This window comes from Hypomesus transpacificus, chromosome 18 (genome assembly GCF_021917145.1).
Source record: "Hypomesus transpacificus isolate Combined female chromosome 18, fHypTra1, whole genome shotgun sequence".
Classification (NCBI taxonomy): Eukaryota; Metazoa; Chordata; class Actinopteri; order Osmeriformes; family Osmeridae; genus Hypomesus; species Hypomesus transpacificus.
Window position 1 is genome coordinate 14,825,485 of NC_061077.1, and position 19,966 is coordinate 14,845,450.

The 19,966-nt window shown below is 44.6% G+C and overlaps 3 protein-coding genes across 3 annotated transcripts; 2 read left to right on the forward strand and 1 right to left on the reverse strand.

Annotated features, from left to right (window-relative positions):
* Positions 1-371: 371 nt before the first annotated feature.
* On the reverse strand, positions 372-7,919 carry chdh (choline dehydrogenase). The gene is made up of 8 exons (XM_047040497.1): positions 7,842-7,919; positions 6,231-7,052; positions 5,861-6,012; positions 5,524-5,653; positions 5,274-5,408; positions 4,893-5,035; positions 2,747-2,849; positions 372-1,814 (listed from the first exon to the last, which is right to left on the reverse strand). The coding sequence occupies exons 2-8, from the start codon at positions 6,970-6,972 to the stop codon at positions 1,396-1,398; spliced, it is 1,824 nt and encodes a 607-aa protein (XP_046896453.1). The 5' UTR covers positions 6,973-7,052; positions 7,842-7,919; the 3' UTR covers positions 372-1,395.
* A 33-nt stretch (positions 7,920-7,952) lies between these two features.
* LOC124480854 lies at positions 7,953-12,354 on the forward strand. Its single transcript, XM_047040498.1, has 9 exons — positions 7,953-8,108; positions 8,195-8,219; positions 8,350-8,478; positions 8,747-8,862; positions 9,024-9,165; positions 9,365-9,406; positions 9,569-9,616; positions 9,851-9,949; positions 10,117-12,354. Exons 1-9 carry the CDS (start codon positions 8,043-8,045, stop codon positions 10,827-10,829), a joined length of 1,380 nt encoding a protein of 459 aa, XP_046896454.1. The 5' UTR covers positions 7,953-8,042; the 3' UTR covers positions 10,830-12,354.
* A 1,900-nt stretch (positions 12,355-14,254) lies between these two features.
* Positions 14,255-19,853, forward strand: actr8 (actin related protein 8). The gene is made up of 13 exons (XM_047040384.1): positions 14,255-14,507; positions 14,710-14,880; positions 15,011-15,121; positions 15,273-15,377; positions 15,694-15,867; positions 16,277-16,370; positions 16,556-16,688; positions 16,815-16,968; positions 17,213-17,308; positions 17,428-17,568; positions 18,172-18,451; positions 18,772-18,935; positions 19,358-19,853. Exons 1-13 carry the CDS (start codon positions 14,373-14,375, stop codon positions 19,499-19,501), a joined length of 1,902 nt encoding a protein of 633 aa, XP_046896340.1. The 5' UTR covers positions 14,255-14,372; the 3' UTR covers positions 19,502-19,853.
* The last annotated feature ends 113 nt before the right edge of the window (positions 19,854-19,966 follow it).

Sequence of the window (19,966 nt, forward strand, 5' to 3'; positions counted from 1 at the left end):
CTTGGTTCAGAGTTGAGCTGAATAATAGAGACTTAAAGCAAGTAAAGCAACGTGCAATTATTGATATATTATTACTATTGACGTGTACCGATGTTTGGATATTGCTGACACCATGTAAATCTGTACAGTTTCTGAATTAATGTGTAAAGTGATTTACTGTACTCGAAGACCTCCTGCTCTCTAAACTGCCCATGCTTTCACAGACTACTAAAGACTGATACCAATTTTGTAGCAGGTATAGTACCTCTTAGATTTTGTACCAAAAGATTATTACCTGTTTTTTTGTACATTTTTGCTTTTAATCTCTTGAATAATTGCCTGGAAATACCATGAACTGCTGAACATTGTTTTGTAATGACCATTACTGAATAAACTCTTCCCCTGAGTGTTCAGTCCTAGCATGCAGTCGGGCGTAGCCTCTTGATATGTTAATTACATCTCAGGGACATTTATACTTGACACACATCGAAACACCCAAACTCAATCCGTTTATTGCCTCTCTCCGTGACACTGCATACTGCAGAAACGGCATTGGCTTTTCTCCCAGACAAATATAAACATTTGCAAAAAAGTAAAGATTACATTGATTTTAGGTCTGAGATATTAAGGCTAGTTTATGAGAGATGCAAATAATTTATTTTAGATTAAGTTTAGAATAGGGTTAAGATATTGAGACAAATCTAGGACTGAGAAAACAAGACAATATAAATCTTCATTACGAAATTCTTCATTAAAATCCACAATGAGGAATGGTGGAATTGTTCAAATATTGCTAGAGTGGGGAAGCACCACTATCTCACTACTATAACTGCTAACAGTCCAGGCCGATACAGTATAGGTGATTATAAGATCAGTTAAAACAGCTTCATACAATTCCAAACTACATATTCCTAAACTGACTTGACACAGTTCAAAATACTTCAAATGCTGTACTTGTGCTCGGCTAAATCACTGGCAAGGCTGGTCAGTTAGTGATAAAAAGCTTACTTTCATCCTGAGAAAATCAATGAGATTGAACACAAAACATAATTCTTCATTTCATTGTAAACATGAAGGTAGAAAAAATATTATTTTGATCTTTGCCTTGAGCAACACTGAGGGCTTGGAACCATTTTTTTAGGCATAATTAATTAAGATCACATATCAACATCATCAACAAGATCTAGAATATTGTACATCTACATTAGTACATGATCATCATTGAGATTACTGGTTCTCCTGGCTCAGGCAGGGCCGGCGTTTGCTATAGGCGAACTAGGCAGCCACCTGGGGTGTGGGGGTTGCTGTTGAAACATCTTTCCTAGGGCGGCGAAGATGCTTGCGCCGGCCCTGGGCTCACGTGTGTCTTAGTGAGTGCGGTCGTCCCATTTCTGTGCCTCCAGTTGTGTGTGTGTCCTACCGCTGGGTTTCCAGAGTCGCGGGCTGGTACACAGGCACGCCCATGTCGCTCAGCACCGGGCGCCCTCTGATGATGTCAGCCGCCTTCTCCGCTATCATGATGGTGGGCGAGTTCAGGTTGCCGCTGACGATGCTGGGCATGATGGAGGCGTCGACCACGCGGAGGCCCTCCAGGCCGAGCACGCGCGTCTGGGGGTCCACCACCGCCGTGGGGTCGGAGGGAGAGCCCATCTTGCAGGTGCAGGAGGGGTGGTAGGCGCTGTCGGCCTTGCGGCGGACGAAGGCGTCTATCTCCGCGTCCGACTGGACCTGGGGGCCCGGTTGGACCTCGGCGCCGCGGAACGGATCGAACGCCTTCTGGGCAAAGATCTCCCTGGACAGTTTGACGCTCTCCCTGAACTCCCACACGTCCGTCTCTGGAGGAGGGAGAGTGGTGGAGATCAAGACCGAGGAATCACTGAGGAGCCACTGCCTTAAGCCCCTAACACACATATATAACATTACGGATCGTTGTGGACCTCTGAAGGAGATTCTAACTGTGATCTTAATTGTGCGTTGTAAACTGAACACGGAATAACGTCGTGGCGACCACATTGTCCACTGTCAATGTGCAATGAAAGGGCTTGTTCAACATCAGACCAAAAGGTCCTATTATGCTTCTTCACATACGGGTGTGTCTAAAAGTGCTGTGTAGGTTCATATGCATTTTCTAACCTGCTGTGTGAACTTGAGAGATACAACACGTCAAATAACTATAGAAGGGCACTTGATTTGGCTTTTCTCGCATGCAGAGTTCCTCGCATGCATATTATCTGCTTTTGGGGCTTTCTGTTTGTCCATTTGGGTGAGGCAAATCAAGCACACTAAATGTCCAAGTTAGAGTTTGTTGCCTAACACCTGACTACTTGACCAATGAAAACACAGTTCACACCTCTCCTTTAGGGTCCCCTCAATTAACCTCAGGGGTTCTAGAACAGACTTGAAGGACCTAGATTACACCCTTATCAGAGACTAAACTGCCTTTAGGGCCAGTTTCTCAGACATGTTCAACCTGACTAAAATGACCTTTCAGTGGGATATCTCCGTGGACATGACTCAAGTCCCTAGAGCAGGCCTAGTGTCTGTGAACGTGGTATCGATGCTGTTCTCGGTCTAGGATGTGTGCTTATATGTTTCCAGGAAATGAAACCACACATTATATTTTGTCAGAAAAGAAAGATAAAGATCCTTCTAATGATAGAGAAACCCACAAAAACCCCTTGGTTCAGAGTTGAGCTGAATACATAAAAAACATCTATAGTATTCATCAGCGTTTCTCCTGTCACCTAGTCTAAAGTAGGAGCCCTACCAGTAGAGAGGTAGTTGGGCTGGAGAAGAGGGTGGTCCAGAGGGTTGGCACTCTTCAGTTTCATCCACCCAATACTTGTGCTTCTCACTGGTCCAACGTGAACCTGCAACACAGCAACATGGCCTCTGATTGGTCAAAAGATGAGTGGTGCACTTGGACATTATGCTCAGTCAGAGATGTGTAGTGAATAAGACATATCTGTCACAAACACCTGTGTCTGTTTTCTCTTAGAAAGAGAGCACAGATTCTTTGGTGTAATCCTGGACTCTGATTTAAATTTCAACTCTCACATTAATAAAGTGACCAAAACAGCTTTCTTTCACCTGAGGAATATGGCGAAGCTACGACCATTCATAAACCAAAATGATGCAGAGAAGTTAATTCATGCTTTTATATCCAGCCGGCTGGACTACCCAAGAAAATCCCTGAAAGACTACAGCTCATTCAAAATTCTGCAGCTAGATTATTAACCAAAACTAAAAGGAGAGAACACATTAATCCTGTCCTAGATACTTTACACTGGCTCCCTGTTACCTTCAGAATTGACTTTAAGGTCCTTTTCCTCACATACAAAGCTCTAAACGGACAAGGACCAAGCTACATTTCGAACTCTCTTATAAACTACACACCAGCTAGAACACTGCGATCATCAAATACAGGCCTATTAGAGGTCACCAGAAGGAGTCATAAGAAGATTAGTGATGCGGCCTTTGTCAAATATGCCCCAAAACTATGGAACAAATTACCCATAAATATTAAGGAAGCAAACACGCTAGACATTTTCAAAGGACAGCTTAAAACCTTTTTACCAAAACATTTAACTAATTTGATCCCAGAAGGGTTTTACTACTTGAATTTATTTATTATTGTTTTATTATTGTTTTATTACTCTTTTATTGTATTTGAGAGCCTGCAGATAGATTGCGACTAGTCTGGGTTGTTATATGTTATGGAAACTGCAAAGGCAGCTTTAGTCTAAGACGGACTCGAGACACCGCAAAGACTGCTGCTTGTATTTTGTTTTGTTACATTTTAATTTTGTATTTATTTATTTGTATTACTTGTATCACTAGTATTATTGTTTTTATTATTTTTGTTTGTATTGATTTTATGCACACATTGAGCTGCAATTCTTGTATGAAATGTGCTATATAAATAAAGTCTTATTAATATTATTATTATTTCCCACCAGGTGCTTCAGAATTAGCGTCGTGCCCACGCACACTCCACTACAGGTCTACTTTACTGGGAAATTCTGTAGCATACTTATGCTCATAGAAGCTGACATGATCTTCCAGTTAAGTCATTATATTCCACTGAAATACTGTGCAGGTGTTGTGCAAATTAGACAACAATAACTTGGATAGGGCATGACCTAGAAATTCTTCTGAGGAACTGGTTGATTGCTTCCAGAGTATGTGATAGGTAAAAGCTACGTCACTATTCCAGAGATCTGTTTTGTGAGTACATAAGGAACCAGATAAACTTGTCAAACTCACACATGCGCAAGCTAACATACCAATCAAAGCTACAAAATGTCACCATAACATGGCACATGCAACATTTGCAACATGGCACATGCGTTAAAGATGCTGTAAAGCAAATTCCATGATTTGCTTCTCGGTACATTTTATACGTGTGAAATGCTGAAAGCATGTGCAAAGCTCTGAAACTTAGTTAGACCGTTGAACAGTTTGTCACCCGTTTACAGCTCGGGTTTTGTATAAGAGGGGCAAAAACCAACCTATCTACATCACAGCGAACTATCTACGTCAGATCACAGACGGTAGCATTCTGTTACTCAGCTGGTACGATGCAAAGACAAAGTAATTAACACATAAAACACGCAGAGACTGCAGGTAGGTCTGTTCTGATATCTGCAATTGATTTAGCTAGTTGTTGCTGTTGTTGCTAAATTCAATCAATTCGAGGGGGCGGAGCTTCAGCTCCTTCAGACGACACGCCCCCCCCCCCCCCCCCCCCCCCCCCCCCCCTCTGCTTATCCAGTTTAAGCAGAGAAGACACATTTGTCGGTGATTATTTGAATTTGGATGGGTAGTTAACAACACATTCTTCTGTGGTGTGACAAACTTATAACTCATTTTCAATTCCACTTTACAGCAACTTTAAGGTACATGTTCCCTACCTGGTAGGCCTCGATCTTGGAGGCCACCCTGCCATGGTCGATGACCTGTGACGGAAGGAAGTGGAACTGGATATCCGGGTGGGCCACACCCCCTCGGCTCCGGATGAACCCCCCACTCTCCAGGTGGGCCGTGGCCCCGTAACCTGGGGGCAGTCACCATGGTTACACAAACAAGCACGTTCCAAATCAGGAAGCAAAGGAACACCACTTAAATGCTTGTAACATAAACAGCTGAATCAGTCCAATTCTATAAACGCAACTTTGAAAGTGCCTTTGAGGTTTCAGTCTGGGGGTGTCATTAGGCTCACTGCATTAAGTAAATGAAATCAAACCCTACGTAATTGAAAGGGACATGCCATTAGCCCAGATAGAGGGGTTCACCAGTGAATTTAAGGAGCCACTCCAGTCCTATCTGCACCATGTGGAAGGGTTTCTGGGCCTTGTAGAGAGTGATGGGTTGGGTACACTCCTGTTGCACATACAGCTCCAGGTGGTCCTGCAGGTTACTACCAACCCCTGGACACACACACACACACAGCATGTCAAAATGGCTCTGTAGCTTAATCATTGTTGGTGTACAATAATTGTATGTGTGTGTGCTGAGATATGACTTTCCAGTGGAGTCGGTTACCTGGTAAGTGCTGGACCACAGGAATGTCCAGTTGCCTGAGGTGGTCTGCATCGCCCACCCCTGACAGCATTAGCAGCTGGGGGGAGTTGATGGCCCCCCCACTGAGAATCACCTCTTTATCGGCATACAGCTGACAAACAGGTAGGGTGTTTGGGGAGGAGGGGGGATATAAGGCTTACATTAGCTATCAGTTAAATACATGAATAAATAAGTCAGCCCCCCTCCCTCCATATATCTACTGTATCCACCTATCCATCCATCCATCCATCCATCCATCCATCTATCTATAAATCTATCTAGTCTATCTACCTCCACAACAAGCCTCTGGTCCTCCTACCTTCTTCTTCTGTCCATTCTGGAGGTACTCCACTCCCACAGCCCGGTTCCCTTCAAACAGAACCCGGGTGATCATGCAGCGCACCTCAGCCTGCAGGTTGGGTCGGCTCAGCACTGGCCGCAGGTACGCACTGGCAGTGCTCCACCTCTTTCCTGTTAGGGGCACAAACTCGGGTCCATCCATCTGACCTTTTTGTCACACCCATCCCTCGGTCCAGTCTTAATGCATGACAATATCCGTTTATTCATCCATCCCTCTTTTTATCTACCCATCCATCTTTCCATCCTAATGTACCTTTATGTATCATCATGTCCATCCATCCATCTACCCACCTATCCATCCATTCATCCATCCATCCATCCATTTGTACCTTTATGTATAGTCATGTCCATCCACCCCAGACCCTCCTGCTGGTACCCGTTCATGTCATCCGTAAAGGGGTACCCCGCCTGCTGCCCAGCCTCGATGAAGGCCTGATGTAACGGGTGGTTGGTCTTCCCCCGGGAAACATGCAGCGGCCCGCTGCCCCCGCGGTAGCGGTTTTCCCCCAGCTCATGGAACTGAGCCTTGCGGAAGTAGGGCAGGCAGTGTTGGTAGTCCCAGCCCTCCGCACCCTCGCTCTGCCAGCGGTCGTAGTCCAGGGCATGGCCCCGGATGTACACCATGGCGTTGAGGGTGGACGACCCGCCCCAGACACGGCCCCGGGGCCAGTACAACACCCGCTGGTCCATGTGCTTCTGGGCCAGCGTGTGGTAGTACCAGTTGTACTTCTCATCGCACAGGTTGTAGGTCAGCGCTGCCGGCATGTGGATTTTCCAGGACACTCGTTTGCTGCCGAGGTACATGTCCTTCGGTCCTGCCTCCAGAAGGACCACCGACTCCTGGGAGTCTTCCGAGAGCCGATTGGCCAGGACGCAGCCCGCTGACCCAGCCCCCACGATGATGTAGCTGCACGACGGGGATGGGGAGCTCTGATTGGCTGCGGTGGTGCTCCTGTGTCGTAGGGAGGAGGAAGAGGGGGCAAGCCTCCAGGTTGAGGCAACAGAAGGGGAAGAGGACAAACACCTTCTCACCCCCATGCCGACTCTGACTCGCACAGCCATAGAAAGCATCCTGACTCCTGGTCGTGTTGTTCTAATAAAATACAGTCCTCTGCCCACATCAGAGGAGCACCTGCAAAATCCCTGCACACCTGCAAGCACATAAACACACAAAAGGTTACGTAGTTCACAAAGAAAATATTAACACTGACATGATCATAAACAGTATTTTTATAGACAGGCTGTACTACTATGTGGGGCAGACACAATATTAATATCTCATTACTCAACACACTTCTGAATAATGAAACGTTATCTTAACTAAGTACCCTTGCTATCCAGTAGGGAACATTATAAATGAACCTAAAAGACCTTCCAACAAAAACAGTGAAAATGTTATGAATCAGTTACTAAACAATATGTCTTTTCACAGACAGAGAGCCAAAATGATAATCAGAAGGGCTGGCCCCCGGTCTGTGTATGTGGTCATAATGTAATAGTTTATTCAAGCCAGAAGTATTATTTCTCAATAAACTTCAGACCACGCAACCTCCCTACAGTAGACAAGAGGGGGGGGGGCATGAGGGGGACGTCACATCAGCTTTGCTAAGTTTTGCAAATAGAATAGAAGGGAAATCTTCACAACAACGGGGAAAAGAAGCCAAATACACTAAAACGACGAGTTGTTTCTACAGATATGGTACATATCACATAATAGCACGGAAGTCAATAAGCTAACGACGTGATTCGGGCTGAAGTGCAAATGTCATAGATGGCCTCTGAAAAACAAAACGCTTCACACATGATAAAGTTAACGAAATAAGAAGGCAAAGTTTCCTATTATAGGACTAGCTGACACTCTGCAGACACTACTTATTTTTTCAAGGACTGTTTTCAAATTTAAATAAGTTAAATAAACAGCTGAAAAAAGCTTCACTTACCGCTCACCAGTTTTATAACTGGTTTTACGGCGAGAACTGTTGATAGGCGGGCTGCCGAGTAGGGGGCGGGGTTTACGGTTGGCCATGTACAAAACAGAACCGTTTCTGCTCTGTAGTGGATAACCTGAGAGAACAGTCAGGACAGTTGACCTTTCTTTATTTTTGGCCATAAATCTTAATTTTGTCAAGCGTGTTAGAATAATGTGGAGTTTGTGCATGTTGCTGCTTTTAAATGTGGTGGCCTCTCATTGGACTCCCCTTGAAGTTGTAAGTTATATTCCTAATTTATTACACGATGACATCATTTGAAGACCAAGTGTTTCATGTTATAATAACGACTTTCTTTTCTTTAGACAGTTAAATGTAATCAGCACAAGGGTATGTGATCTGATCCTGTCCTTCTCAAAATCCATTAGATAGATGTGAGCCTACTTGTATGGAGTTATGGAATGTATTCTGATCTCCTAGGTGTTTACGTTTAAAACTAATCTTTGTGTCTTTGTTCTAGGGCCAACAGAGGGTTTTTATGAGGATAAAATTAATCCGTCTATAATAAATGATCTGATCGTTGTCCCTGTGTTGCTAAGAGGACAGAGCTGCTGGACACTCAACACCAGTTGGGCCATCAGTATAGACAGTAAGTCCTGTTCTTTCAGAATTCCCTCAATATCATATTAGGCTAGATAGAGTTGCTAACATGTTAGAATGAACAGAATCGGACCACACAGATTATACGTAGGCCTTATAGTTCTGTAGTTGAGCATTTGACTGTAGATCAGAAGGTAGCAGGTTCAACCTTGTAAGTTGCTTAGGATAAAAGCATATGTGTAAGGAATTGTACTATAATTTGAAGATATCCACAATTGTCTTGCTAAATACCAAATTGTCTCAATCCTGTGTTTCAGATAGCATCCAATATCTCACAGGGACTCATTTGATTATAGAGTTTGAATCTGAGTACAGCCTGGATTGTCGCTATCACCCACGCTTGCACACCGTCGGCCTCAGGAATGACACACAGGTGCTTTTACATCTGGCATGCCGAGGAGGGCTTAGTACTGCCAGATCCTTCTCTGCTTGTATTTTTTTTTATGTATGAGTGTAAAGGCATGTCAGGGAGTCATTGATGTTTCTGCAGGCCACACCACATAACATACATAGCATACATCCCTCTTTCCCCAGCAAGCGTGGTTCCATCACCTGCAGACTGACTGCAGGTGGATGTTAGGCAACACAATTGACGTCACAGCCTACAATCTTCCCGTCCCACCACATACGTATGGAGGAATGGATTATAAAAAGGGTGTAGAATCCCAAATCCCTGGTGAGTTTTCCAACCTTTGAGTTTTTCTTCCAAGTGGGACAATACAAATACTAGATGAATATCACATGATGTTTCAGAGTTTCTAGGTGACCTTGTCTACATGTGTCATACTGTTTCAAACACAACAGAAGCTAGCGTAGTTCTCAGGTTGTAGTTCTCATGTGTTATGACCAGACTGCCCTCTCTCTCTCCCATGCAGATCACTTGCCAGATGAGCAGCAGAGCAGCTTCGTATCGCCCGGTCAGTCTTATCTGTAAAACACGAGAAGAAACTATGTTAAAAGCCCCAATATCACTATCTTTGGGGTAGCGCTTGAGATTTGTCTTCTCTTGCATCAAGCATTATTGTTTCGAACCTATTGCACGTGTATTAACTGTTTGGTAATAAAACACTTCTGATCAGGTGAGGAGAGCCCTTCCAGCCCAGTTGTGAGTGGGATGCCCTCTTCAAGTGAGAAGATGAACCAACAGTGTTAAGATCCAACATGAACAGATCCTTCTGAATCGGAATCACATCTACTCACCATCGTTAGCCAGTGATATTTTGAATACACACTCTGACACTTTGCTGTCCATGAATATTATCAGTGTGTGGTATAAGACAATGTTCGGGTTAGCTGTATAGCTCATGTGCTCCAGCTTGGGCATCCGTGGGGATTACAAGGTGAGTTTACTCTGTTTGTAGAGAATTTGACAGCTGAGCCGGAGAGTTCGCTTGCAGGCCCCCTGCTGGTTTATCTGGGCTTTGGGGCTGGCCTGCTAGCTCTGGTCTGCTTCATCCTCTGTAAGTCCCAATGCTCCACCCCCCCATTGTTTTATTAAATCATGTATATCGTTTCATGTATATATATATATATATATAATTTGTTTGAATAAGCAATTCATCAAGCAGAGAAAAAAAAACATCCATGACTAACCCCATCTTTCTTCTCTTTCATGGGTCCTTCTCAGATAAAGTTTACAAAAAAACCTCCCGCTATGGTTTTTTGCCACTGCCTTATACTTCCCAAGCACTTGTCTCTGTCCTGGTGATCTACCCTCCTGAGAACCCTGTGTTCCAGAACGCAGTGGTGTCTTTGGCAGAGTTCCTGCTGAGTAGTAACTGCAGAGTGGACATCGACCTCTGGCAGCGTGGCCTGCTGGCAGAGATGGGCCCAATGCGCTGGCTGGCTCAGCAAGCCGACAAGGCGGACAGAGTGCTGGTTGTCTGTCCGCCGTATAACCACAACCCAGCCCCCTGTGCACCCCCTTCCGGGCTGGGACACTTGGCCAATGTTCCAACTGCAGCAGCTTATGACTTGTTTCCCCTGGTGCTGAATATGGTGGCCAGCCAGGCGCTATGCCCAGGCCAGATAGACAAGTTCTGGGTGCTGCATCTAGGCAAAGCCCCGGAGAGCAGTGCCGTTCCTGTGGAGCTGAGGGGCTGCAGAAAGTTCTGTCTCATGAAGGATGTGGAGAAGCTGTGCAGGCAGCTCCACAGGCAGCGAGGCGCCAGGGGGAGGTTTACCACAGGCCTGGGGAGGCCTGGGGTTCACAAAGCACACCGTACAAAAGCCACTGACAAGCTGAGCGAAGCTGTGAGATATTTAGGGACTAAACCAGGCTCCTCCCAGTCGCAGTTAGGCGTCTCAGTAGAGCTGAATCATATGAAGGAAAATATCTAAACTTTGAGCACGTTATGGCTTACACTTGATACAGCCCATGCTGTATTTTACGTAATACTTTTGTTTCATGTTTTAGTGAAGGTTATAGACTGCATGGACAGGCAGTGGTAGACATTCATATACATAGATAATGTCTCAGTATTTAAGAATTGGCATGCAAGTGGACAAACCTTTTTCTACAAGAAGCAATTTGACTCAATTTGACAATGTCTTGACAAACCCATACACATGGATGAGGAAAGGGCAAGTGGCCACTTACTCGTACTTGCGTAAATAAGGATGTGAGGCCCTCTGGGACATTGCTCAAAAAAGTGCTCTACAAATACATTGATTTCGAGTAAAGACACCTCTATAATCAGATACTTGATATTGGATTCAATTTAGAGAGTAACATATTTGTCAGCGTTGAACACTTGTCCTCGATCAAAAAGTGCAGGTCGAACTCTGAGGGTACAATTATCTTGGCGAAAGAACTGTTTGGTGTGGTGCTGTCGTCTGGGCTTGTTCTGTAGGTCAGCTTCACCTTGCTGCTCTAAGGGAGTGGGCTGGGCGGTCTCCCTGACCTGGGCCTGTCTCCACAACAGCTAGTCAGACTGAGCCCGACCAATAAGCAGTGCCTGATTTAACATTTCAAAGGCTTACTGTAAGAGAGGTCACCAAAGAGGGTTGAACAATGTGTCTAATATATGTTCATATAGTTGGTCACATCATTTTAAACCAGGAAGGCAGCAAAGAAAGTCTGAAGCCACAGTCTTCCAGTTCCATTCATTGCTTCCAGAGCCTTGCAGTAATACCTGAGACAAGGTCAAGTTAAAATATGTGTCAGTGGTTTCGCAATCAGCTTGGCTGCAAGAGCAAAAAGGTTGAATATATATAATATAAAAAGGTTGAATATATATATATAATATCTATCACAGTTTAGTTCTAAGCATTGTTTCGTCAAAAAGCATGCAAGTCGTCATCAGTCGAAAATAACCTAAATGAGAACGAAGGTTTACAGACTATTGGATGCATTTTAACTTGTGTGACTGAGGAGCTGTAGACATTTTGGTCACTGTTTCTTTCTTACTGCCTAAATGGTACTAGAATTACAGTGAATCTCGGGAGTTTCTTGATTTAAGGGCATTCCTTTCTCCAGAATATGGATGGATCTCATAGTTGGTGTCAGTACATTATGTTTGATGGAAAGTTAAAATGATATAAACTGATATTTACTTACATCTGTATTTTAGACATTTGCTGTTGGCAGAACTATTTGTAAAACGTATTTTATAAATATTTTACTTGGAAGAGAACCTCATGAAACATCCATTTGTGACTCCAGTATTTTACTTCTACCCGCAAAAAAATAATGTTTTGCTTTTCTTGATTGAGTCGCATACATTTGTCAATTTCAATGTAAAACAGTTGACACGCAGCACCAAACTGGAGCACACTCAACAGATACTTTCAAACCAAAAAATACATGACACAAAATCACTACCTTCAGTCGTTTCACAACGGCCCAATAAAAACTGTAAACATACCACCCTTCACCCTCTTTTATGTCTGTGCCATTTGTTAATTATTTAATATTATCACTCAGGGTAGGATCTAGTGCAACCTGCAGCCACATACCACTCTAGGCTTACATGCACCTGTCTTGGATTAGTCGGATTATGTGAACTAGCTTTGGTCTTTATGGAACCGTTTTATTCAGACTTGTTAGGTTCATTAATGTCAGATTTTGGAATTTAAATTCAACTCTTTTGAGCGGGCTTTATGGAACAGGCCCCAGGTATATGGCGTGAAATTAGTGCCAGGAGAGCGAGCTCTGTAAAAACGATTTGTAACTTCCAAAAAAGATTTGTGTCCCTGTAGAAAATGATTCATGTAGGCTACTTGCAAAAAAAAGTTTTGTGTCTCCGTAGAAAAAAAGATTTGTGTACTTGTAAAAAAAAAGTTTTGTGTCTCCCTAACTCTACGGTGTCTCCGTAGAAGAAAAAGATTTGTGTACTTGTAAACAAAAGTTTTGTGTCTCCGTAGAAGAAAAAGATTTGAGTACTTCTAAAAAAAAAGTTTTGTGTCTCCGTAGAAGAAGGCGAGAACACTGCTCCCAAAACCATCTAAGCCAATCAAATATAGCCATTTCTGTGTCTAGTATCATTGGACATTTTCGTCTGTCTATCACACATGACCTAGGTCGTAGTAAGTTTAATAGTTTTTTAATGTAAATATGTATACGGGTATTTAATTAGACAACCAGTCATTGAACCTACCATTACTTGGACAATGTGCAGCTAAATGGCAGGGAACTGGCGCGAAGTATAGTGGTTTTCATTCGAAATGTATTATTTACTGCCAGTGTAACATAGTTATCTGGGTTCAGATTAAATTCCACTAAATTGGCAGAACCACGCCACCTGCTGTTCAAATGTGTACCTGCTCAGTAGCTGTAGCGCAGCATTTAATTCCACATAGCAACGGAGGATTTTCTGAAAAGTAACATGTAGTGAATGCTTGTGGAGGACAATATAATGTAAATAACGTGAAAGGTATTTAAGGTTGACCCAGTTGTAGGTCAAACATTGTAAAATTGTTAATTGGACACACAATTCTGCCTGCTGAATTTGTGAATAAAACCTTGTACAATAACAAAACGTTCAATGAAATGGTAGGCTACATTTGTCTAGACAATATATAATGCAAATTGAACAAGCCTGGTGTATTCCTGATCTTAGACGAGACCAAAACCGGTGTCACAAGTTGATATGCAGGACTCTAGTGACAAGCTGGACATGGCATAATAGTCATAGTTTCCTGGCATCTTCAGGGACTGACACAACATCTGGTTGTCTAATTAAATATCCGTATACATATTTTCATTAAAAAACTATTCAACTTACTACGACCCTTATCCATCAGTTTATACTATTTAAGAGTGTGTTAACTGAATAATGTTTAAATGTTGCATTGAAGATACATGCCCATGGATATTTTGAACTACTAAACGTTACCAAATGACTCGCCATTGAAATCATCAGCATTCTAGTTTGTTCTTATTCGTTGACGTTCTTTGTGTGATAGACAGACAAAAATGTCCAATGATATTAGACACAGAAATGGCTATATTTGATTGGCTTAGATGGTTTTGGGAGCAGTGTTCCCGCCTTCTTCTACGGAGACACAAAACTTTTTTTTGCAAGTACACGAATCATTTTCTACAGAGACACAAATCTTTTTTGCAAGTTACAAATCGTTTTTACAGAGCTCGCTCTCCTGGCACTAATTTCACGCCATACAGGTATTGTTTAAAAAAAAAAACTTTTTACGTAAAACATATATAGCCTACCCCCCCCCCCCCCACCCCCCAAATGAAGTTGAACGCCGAATGAGCGTAGATCTCATCCAGCCAATGGAGAGCAAAGTTGTACGACACGTGACAAAATGCGGAAGTGATAGTGTTCTGTTGACAACTGAGAGCACTGCTATCGTTCAGATACTTTGTAGTTGCAGCTGAGGTTAACACTGTTGGCCGTCTATTTCCATTCAAATCCGTCAATAATGACACAAGCTGAAAGAGAGCAAGAGAACGGCAAGGAGAAAGACAAGGAACGAGAGAAGGAGAAAGAGAAGGAGCAGCAACGTGGTGTGAAAAGACCCATCGCCCCACCGGTTATCCCTGAGCCAATACAAGAGGTAAAGTTGAAACTTTATAGTTTGACCTGATATTTGGCTTGATCCATGTCCGTGATTTCTAGCTTGTATTTAGATTTTATGAGCAACTTGATCAACCATGTTTCAATCTAACGTTCGTTTTGTCAACTTGGTCTATTGGACAGCAAGTTGGGTAGCAACGAATACAAGAGTATTATTTCCGTACTGTTCCTTTGTTTTCCAGCAAATTCAGAGTAATTTTATCGTGGTGATACATCCAGGCTCCAAAGCTCTGAGAATTGGCCGAGCAACAGACACTCTTCCCGTGATAGTCCCACATGTCATTGCTCGCAAACACAAGCAAACCGGGCAGCCTAAATATGAGGACCCCTGGCTGCTAAGAGAAGGACTAGATGTGAGCATTACGACTTTATGGAGCACAATTCTTATGCTTTGCAAAATGAAGTCGTATACTTCTTTTGTCAAGATTCTCTGTCTTCTTGCTTGTCACACATTTCTTACTTGAGCACTACATTCTCTCACAGAAGCCAGAAAGCAATGAACAAAGGCAGAATGGTCTTAAAATGGTGGACCAGGCCATTTGGTCTAAGAAGATGTCCAATGGGGTACGACGAACACCAGTGTCTGCTGAACAGGTGTGTGTTTGTGCGAGAGAGTGAGTAGGAGAATAAGTGTGTGGCTCGACTGTATTCAATATTTGCCATGCAGGTGTGCGTGTGTGGGACCATGCAAGGCTGGCCCGACACATGAGCATTTGAGTATGACAGTGTAGTTCTGTACCTCCAGGCCCGGTCTTATAACAGGCAGGTCCGACCAGCAGTTCTGGATAGCAGCTCCAGGGTCAAGTGGACCAACACCACCCACCAGCCAGAGCACCTGGTGGGAGAGGAGGTGACGCATCTCTCTCTTTCTCTCTCACGTCATGTTCAATTACTTTTATATTTACATTTAGTCATTTAGCAGACGCTCTTATCCAGAGCGACTTACAGTAAGTACATGGACATTCCCCCGAGGCAAGTAGGGTGAAGTGCCTTGCCCAAGGACACAACGTCATTTGGCACGGCCGGGAATAGAGCCGGCAACCTTCTGATTGGTAACCCGATTCCCCTTACCGCTCAGCCATCTGATCTTTTCCCACAAGATTTTGGTATATGTAGTTTCTATGTAGTTATGTAGAAGCCTGCACTGTCCTCCCTCTGTCACACAGGCCCTGTACGTCAACCCCACAGACTGTTACAACGTGCACTGGCCAATCAGCCGGGGCCAGCTGAACGTACACGGGGGCCCCGGGGGCTCCCTGACGGCCGTGCTCTCCAACCTGGAGACCATCTGGAGCCACGTCATCCGGAAACATCTGGAGATCCCCCTCAAAGACCTCAAGGTGTCAGAGCCGTCCAGCTGGACGGATGGGATGCCAACCAGCATTCACTTCACTTTATAAATCCAGACACAAAGTCAAGTGTTAACGGAACTCGTGTGGACAGTTGCAGGATAAAGACTAAACAAGTTCATTAAAAAAGAGGCAACACAAAGAATATGCGAGATGGCAGCAATGAATATACCTGAATATACATAAAGTACAAAAAAAAAAAGCAACTGATGAAGAAAGTATTTTGTCCATCCCTGCTTTGGAATATAACTTAATATGAGGAGTAATGTCTATGAATATAACTTGCATAACTTAAAATAAAGATTCTTGATCTTCGTCCAGCATTAGGAAGGGAAATGTTACCAATACACTGAATGAATGACCTGATGTGCTGAGATGTCTTGTTTTGTTTGCTGGGCAGTATTACAGATGTATCCTGCTGGTGCCAGACATCTATAACAGACAGCACATCAAGGAGATGGTCAACATGCTGCTGCTTAACATGGGCTTCTCAGGTATCACACACACACACACAACATGGATATGTTTTTGGAAAAATTGGATTTTCTTTTTCTCTTTTTTCTCTCTCCATACCTTGACAATGTTTTTTAATACCAATGTCAGTTCACTTGCAAATCAGAATATCCGAACACACACCACACTCCAATTGACACCACTGTGAATGCGCCTGGGCCCACAGCCATCGTGGTGCAGCAGGAGTCTGTGTGTGCCACCTTCGGCAGCGGCCTGAGCAGTGCCTGTGTGGTGGACGTGGGGGACCAGAAGACCAGCCTGTCCTGCGTGGAGGACGGAGTCTCACACCGCAACTCCAGGTGAGCGCCTCGGCCCCGGCCTCGGCCCCGGCCTCGGCCCCCGCCGCACAGCACGCCCCTTCTGTCTCATGGTTTCCATTCACGTGTCTTCATTTCCAATGCTGTCTCTTTGTGTGTGTCCTGCAGGCTGTGTCTGGCATACGGTGGTTCGGACATTACACGCTGTTTCTTCTGGCTTCTGCAGAGGGCGGGCTTTCCATACAGGGACTGTCAGCTCTCCAACAGGCTAGACTGTCAGCTACTACAGCAGCTCAAGGAGGTCTTCTGTCACCTGGACCAGGTACCAACCAGGGCCATGCCCAGATCAGCACCTTCTACTCCTATACCCCATCATCAAGCTTCACACCGCACACACTAACCCTACATGGTACACACTACTCCTAGACTTTGCCATCATTTCTTATTCCTTAAACATAAAGTACACAGTAGACACACACCACCATCATAAACCTATTTCACTCTAACTCTCCCCTACCCTACCCTGACACACTACCCCTGCTTCTTACAAAATGGTCTTTTTTCAGGACATCTCAGGACTACAAGACCACGAGTTCCGCACACGTTTCCCAGAGGCCCCAGCTCTCCTCTACCAGATTCGACTAGGAGATGAAAAGCTCCAGGTACCCACTGCTGCTCCTCCACGGTCTCCCGGTCACTCGCCTGCTTCAACCACACATGGTCCTCTTGCCTCGCCGATACTTGGCATATTGAATGTGTGTGTGTCTGTGTGTATTCCCAGGCCTCCATGGCTCTGTTCTACCCCAGCATGTTTGGGATCGTAGGCCAGAAGATGACATCATTACAGTACCGTTCCCAAGGCGACTCGGAAGACCCTCACGATGAGCACTACCTGCTTGGAACCCAGAGCAAACAGGACCAGGTAGCATATGCGTCTAGCAGTGTTTCTTTGAGGATTTTGTTTTGTTAGTGGGGGCAGGTCTGTCCGAAAAACAACCACCCCCCACTCTTGACGTATAGGCTAAGCATTCTGTAGCAAATAATAACAATAAACCCATTATTAATGACATTATCTTAATGCAGTGTAACTACTTCAGCATAATAATGCACCTAAAATACTAAAAGCAAGGGCGTTCACCAATCGCTGTCGAATCAACAGCCACGTGCAAATTTAGCTAGCATTTGAAGAATACAAACAATGAAAATCACCAGTATAACTTAATTTAAATTTGCAAGAACTATAGACTAATACAATAACAGGCTTGAATGAACTGAACATAAGTTATACGACTTACAGTTCTCAAGGACGACATGCACTTTAACAATCACTGCAGATAGACGGCCTTTTGTACAGCCCTATTTCTGATACCGTGGCGGCAGAAATGTAGCCATGGCGGGCTAAATCAACACAGAGGAAACACACCTCTAAACACACGTCTAGACACACCTTAGGAGACACACACACACACACACAAACCGCTGTGTACACAGTGGAAGCAAACCGTCTCTCCTCTGTCCCTCCCAGTCAGCGAAAGGATCGGCAGACCGCAAGTCCCTCCCCAAAGCAGGGGGTCTGGAGGGGGAGCTGGGCGTCCAGGGCGGGGGCGACCCCTCTGACCCTCGCGGGGGCGGGGGCCACAGCCAGGACGTGGAATTGGGCCCCTCCCAGAGTGAGTGTCTGCTGGGAGGGGCCGAGCTGGAGGAGTCCCCCTCCGCCCTGCTGTCCCGGAAGACGGCCATGTCCCAGTTTGAGGGCAAGGCCCTGGGCCTGGATAAAGCCATCCTCCACAGCATCGACTGCTGCGGTGAGTCCCCGCCACAGTCCCCTCCTACGTTCACACCCCTCACGTCGTCAGAGCCTTCAAACAAGACTTAATTCAGTGCTCCATTACCTGTTGTTAATGTTATATGAATATGTTGTGTAGCTGTTTGTCATGTGATGTATGTTACATTCATGTATTTATGTATTATTGTTATTAATTTATTGTAACATGTATTTATTTAGCAGACGTGTTTATCCATAGCGACAGAAACAGTGCACATTGTACAGCAGATAATCAAAGTCATTACTTATCGCCTGTATGAAATGTGTGTGTGTGTGTGTATATTTTTTATTTCCGTTTAGCGTCAGACGAGACAAAGCGCAAGATGTACAGCTCCATCCTGGTGGTGGGCGGCGGCCTAATGTTCCACCGTGCCCAGGACTTCCTGTTACACCGCATCATCAACAAGATGCCACCTTCCTTCCGACGGCTGGCTGAGAACGTGGAGGTCATCACCCGCCCCAAGGCAAGCTGAGAACGCCCTGGGACTGGTTCCATCTACTGGGTTCCTCCTTTCACCCCTAATTTTAATTCATTAATCATTATTAATATAATAATTTTTTTAAATAAATGTAAAAAAAAGGGGGGGGGGTGGCTTTTCTGCCTCTTTATTATTTTATGATGGTGTATTTGGAGAGGACAGGAAATATGGGGGGAGAGAGAGAGGCGATGACGTGGTAAAGGGCCTGGTCTGGATTTGAACCCGGGCCACTAAGAGGACAGCCTACATGGTGCCCCTCCCCTTTCATCTCTGGCCTACTTGGGGAAGAACGTGGAATCCCAAACTGATTTGATCACACACGTCTAGACCTCGTGGCTTCTCTGCATTCCATTCAAATGCAGGCTTTCAGGATCTGACGGGGCCGTTTGTTTTATGTCCCGGTGCAGGACATGGACCCACGCCTGATCTCGTGGAAGGGTGGAGCCGTGCTGGCGTGTCTGGACACCACCCAGGAGATGTGGATCCACCAGAGGGAGTGGCAGCGATTCGGGGTGCGTATGCTCCGAGAGAGGGCCGCATTCGTCTGGTGACCTCTGACCCCGCCCAGCGGACTCTACTGGAGCTCAGAGGCCAACCACCTCCACAGCAGGACACACTGCACCCAGCCTGACTGAGGGGATGAGGACTTCAAGATCACTGTACAGTAACTGGGATTGTCAGGTCATATAAACCTCTGTGTACTTGACTCATGGAGTCTTGAACTGTAACAGTATCTATGGTCACAGCTGTTAGAATGTACCATTTCAGGTTGCAGTTCTGACATTCATCGTGCAGATTGTTTGGATATATTTTTGGCTACATGGAGACTAATCTTCCAAATGTGGTATTCCTAATGAATACATGTTGTTTGTCTTTGTGGAATAAAGTGAATGTTTTTTCCAACTGTCTTATATATTTTACTACCCAGAAACCTATGCATGGCAGATCCCTGATCAAACCTCCCCCAAAACCAATCATTAACCAGTATCCCACTGTGTGGAACAGTTCAGTCAGTT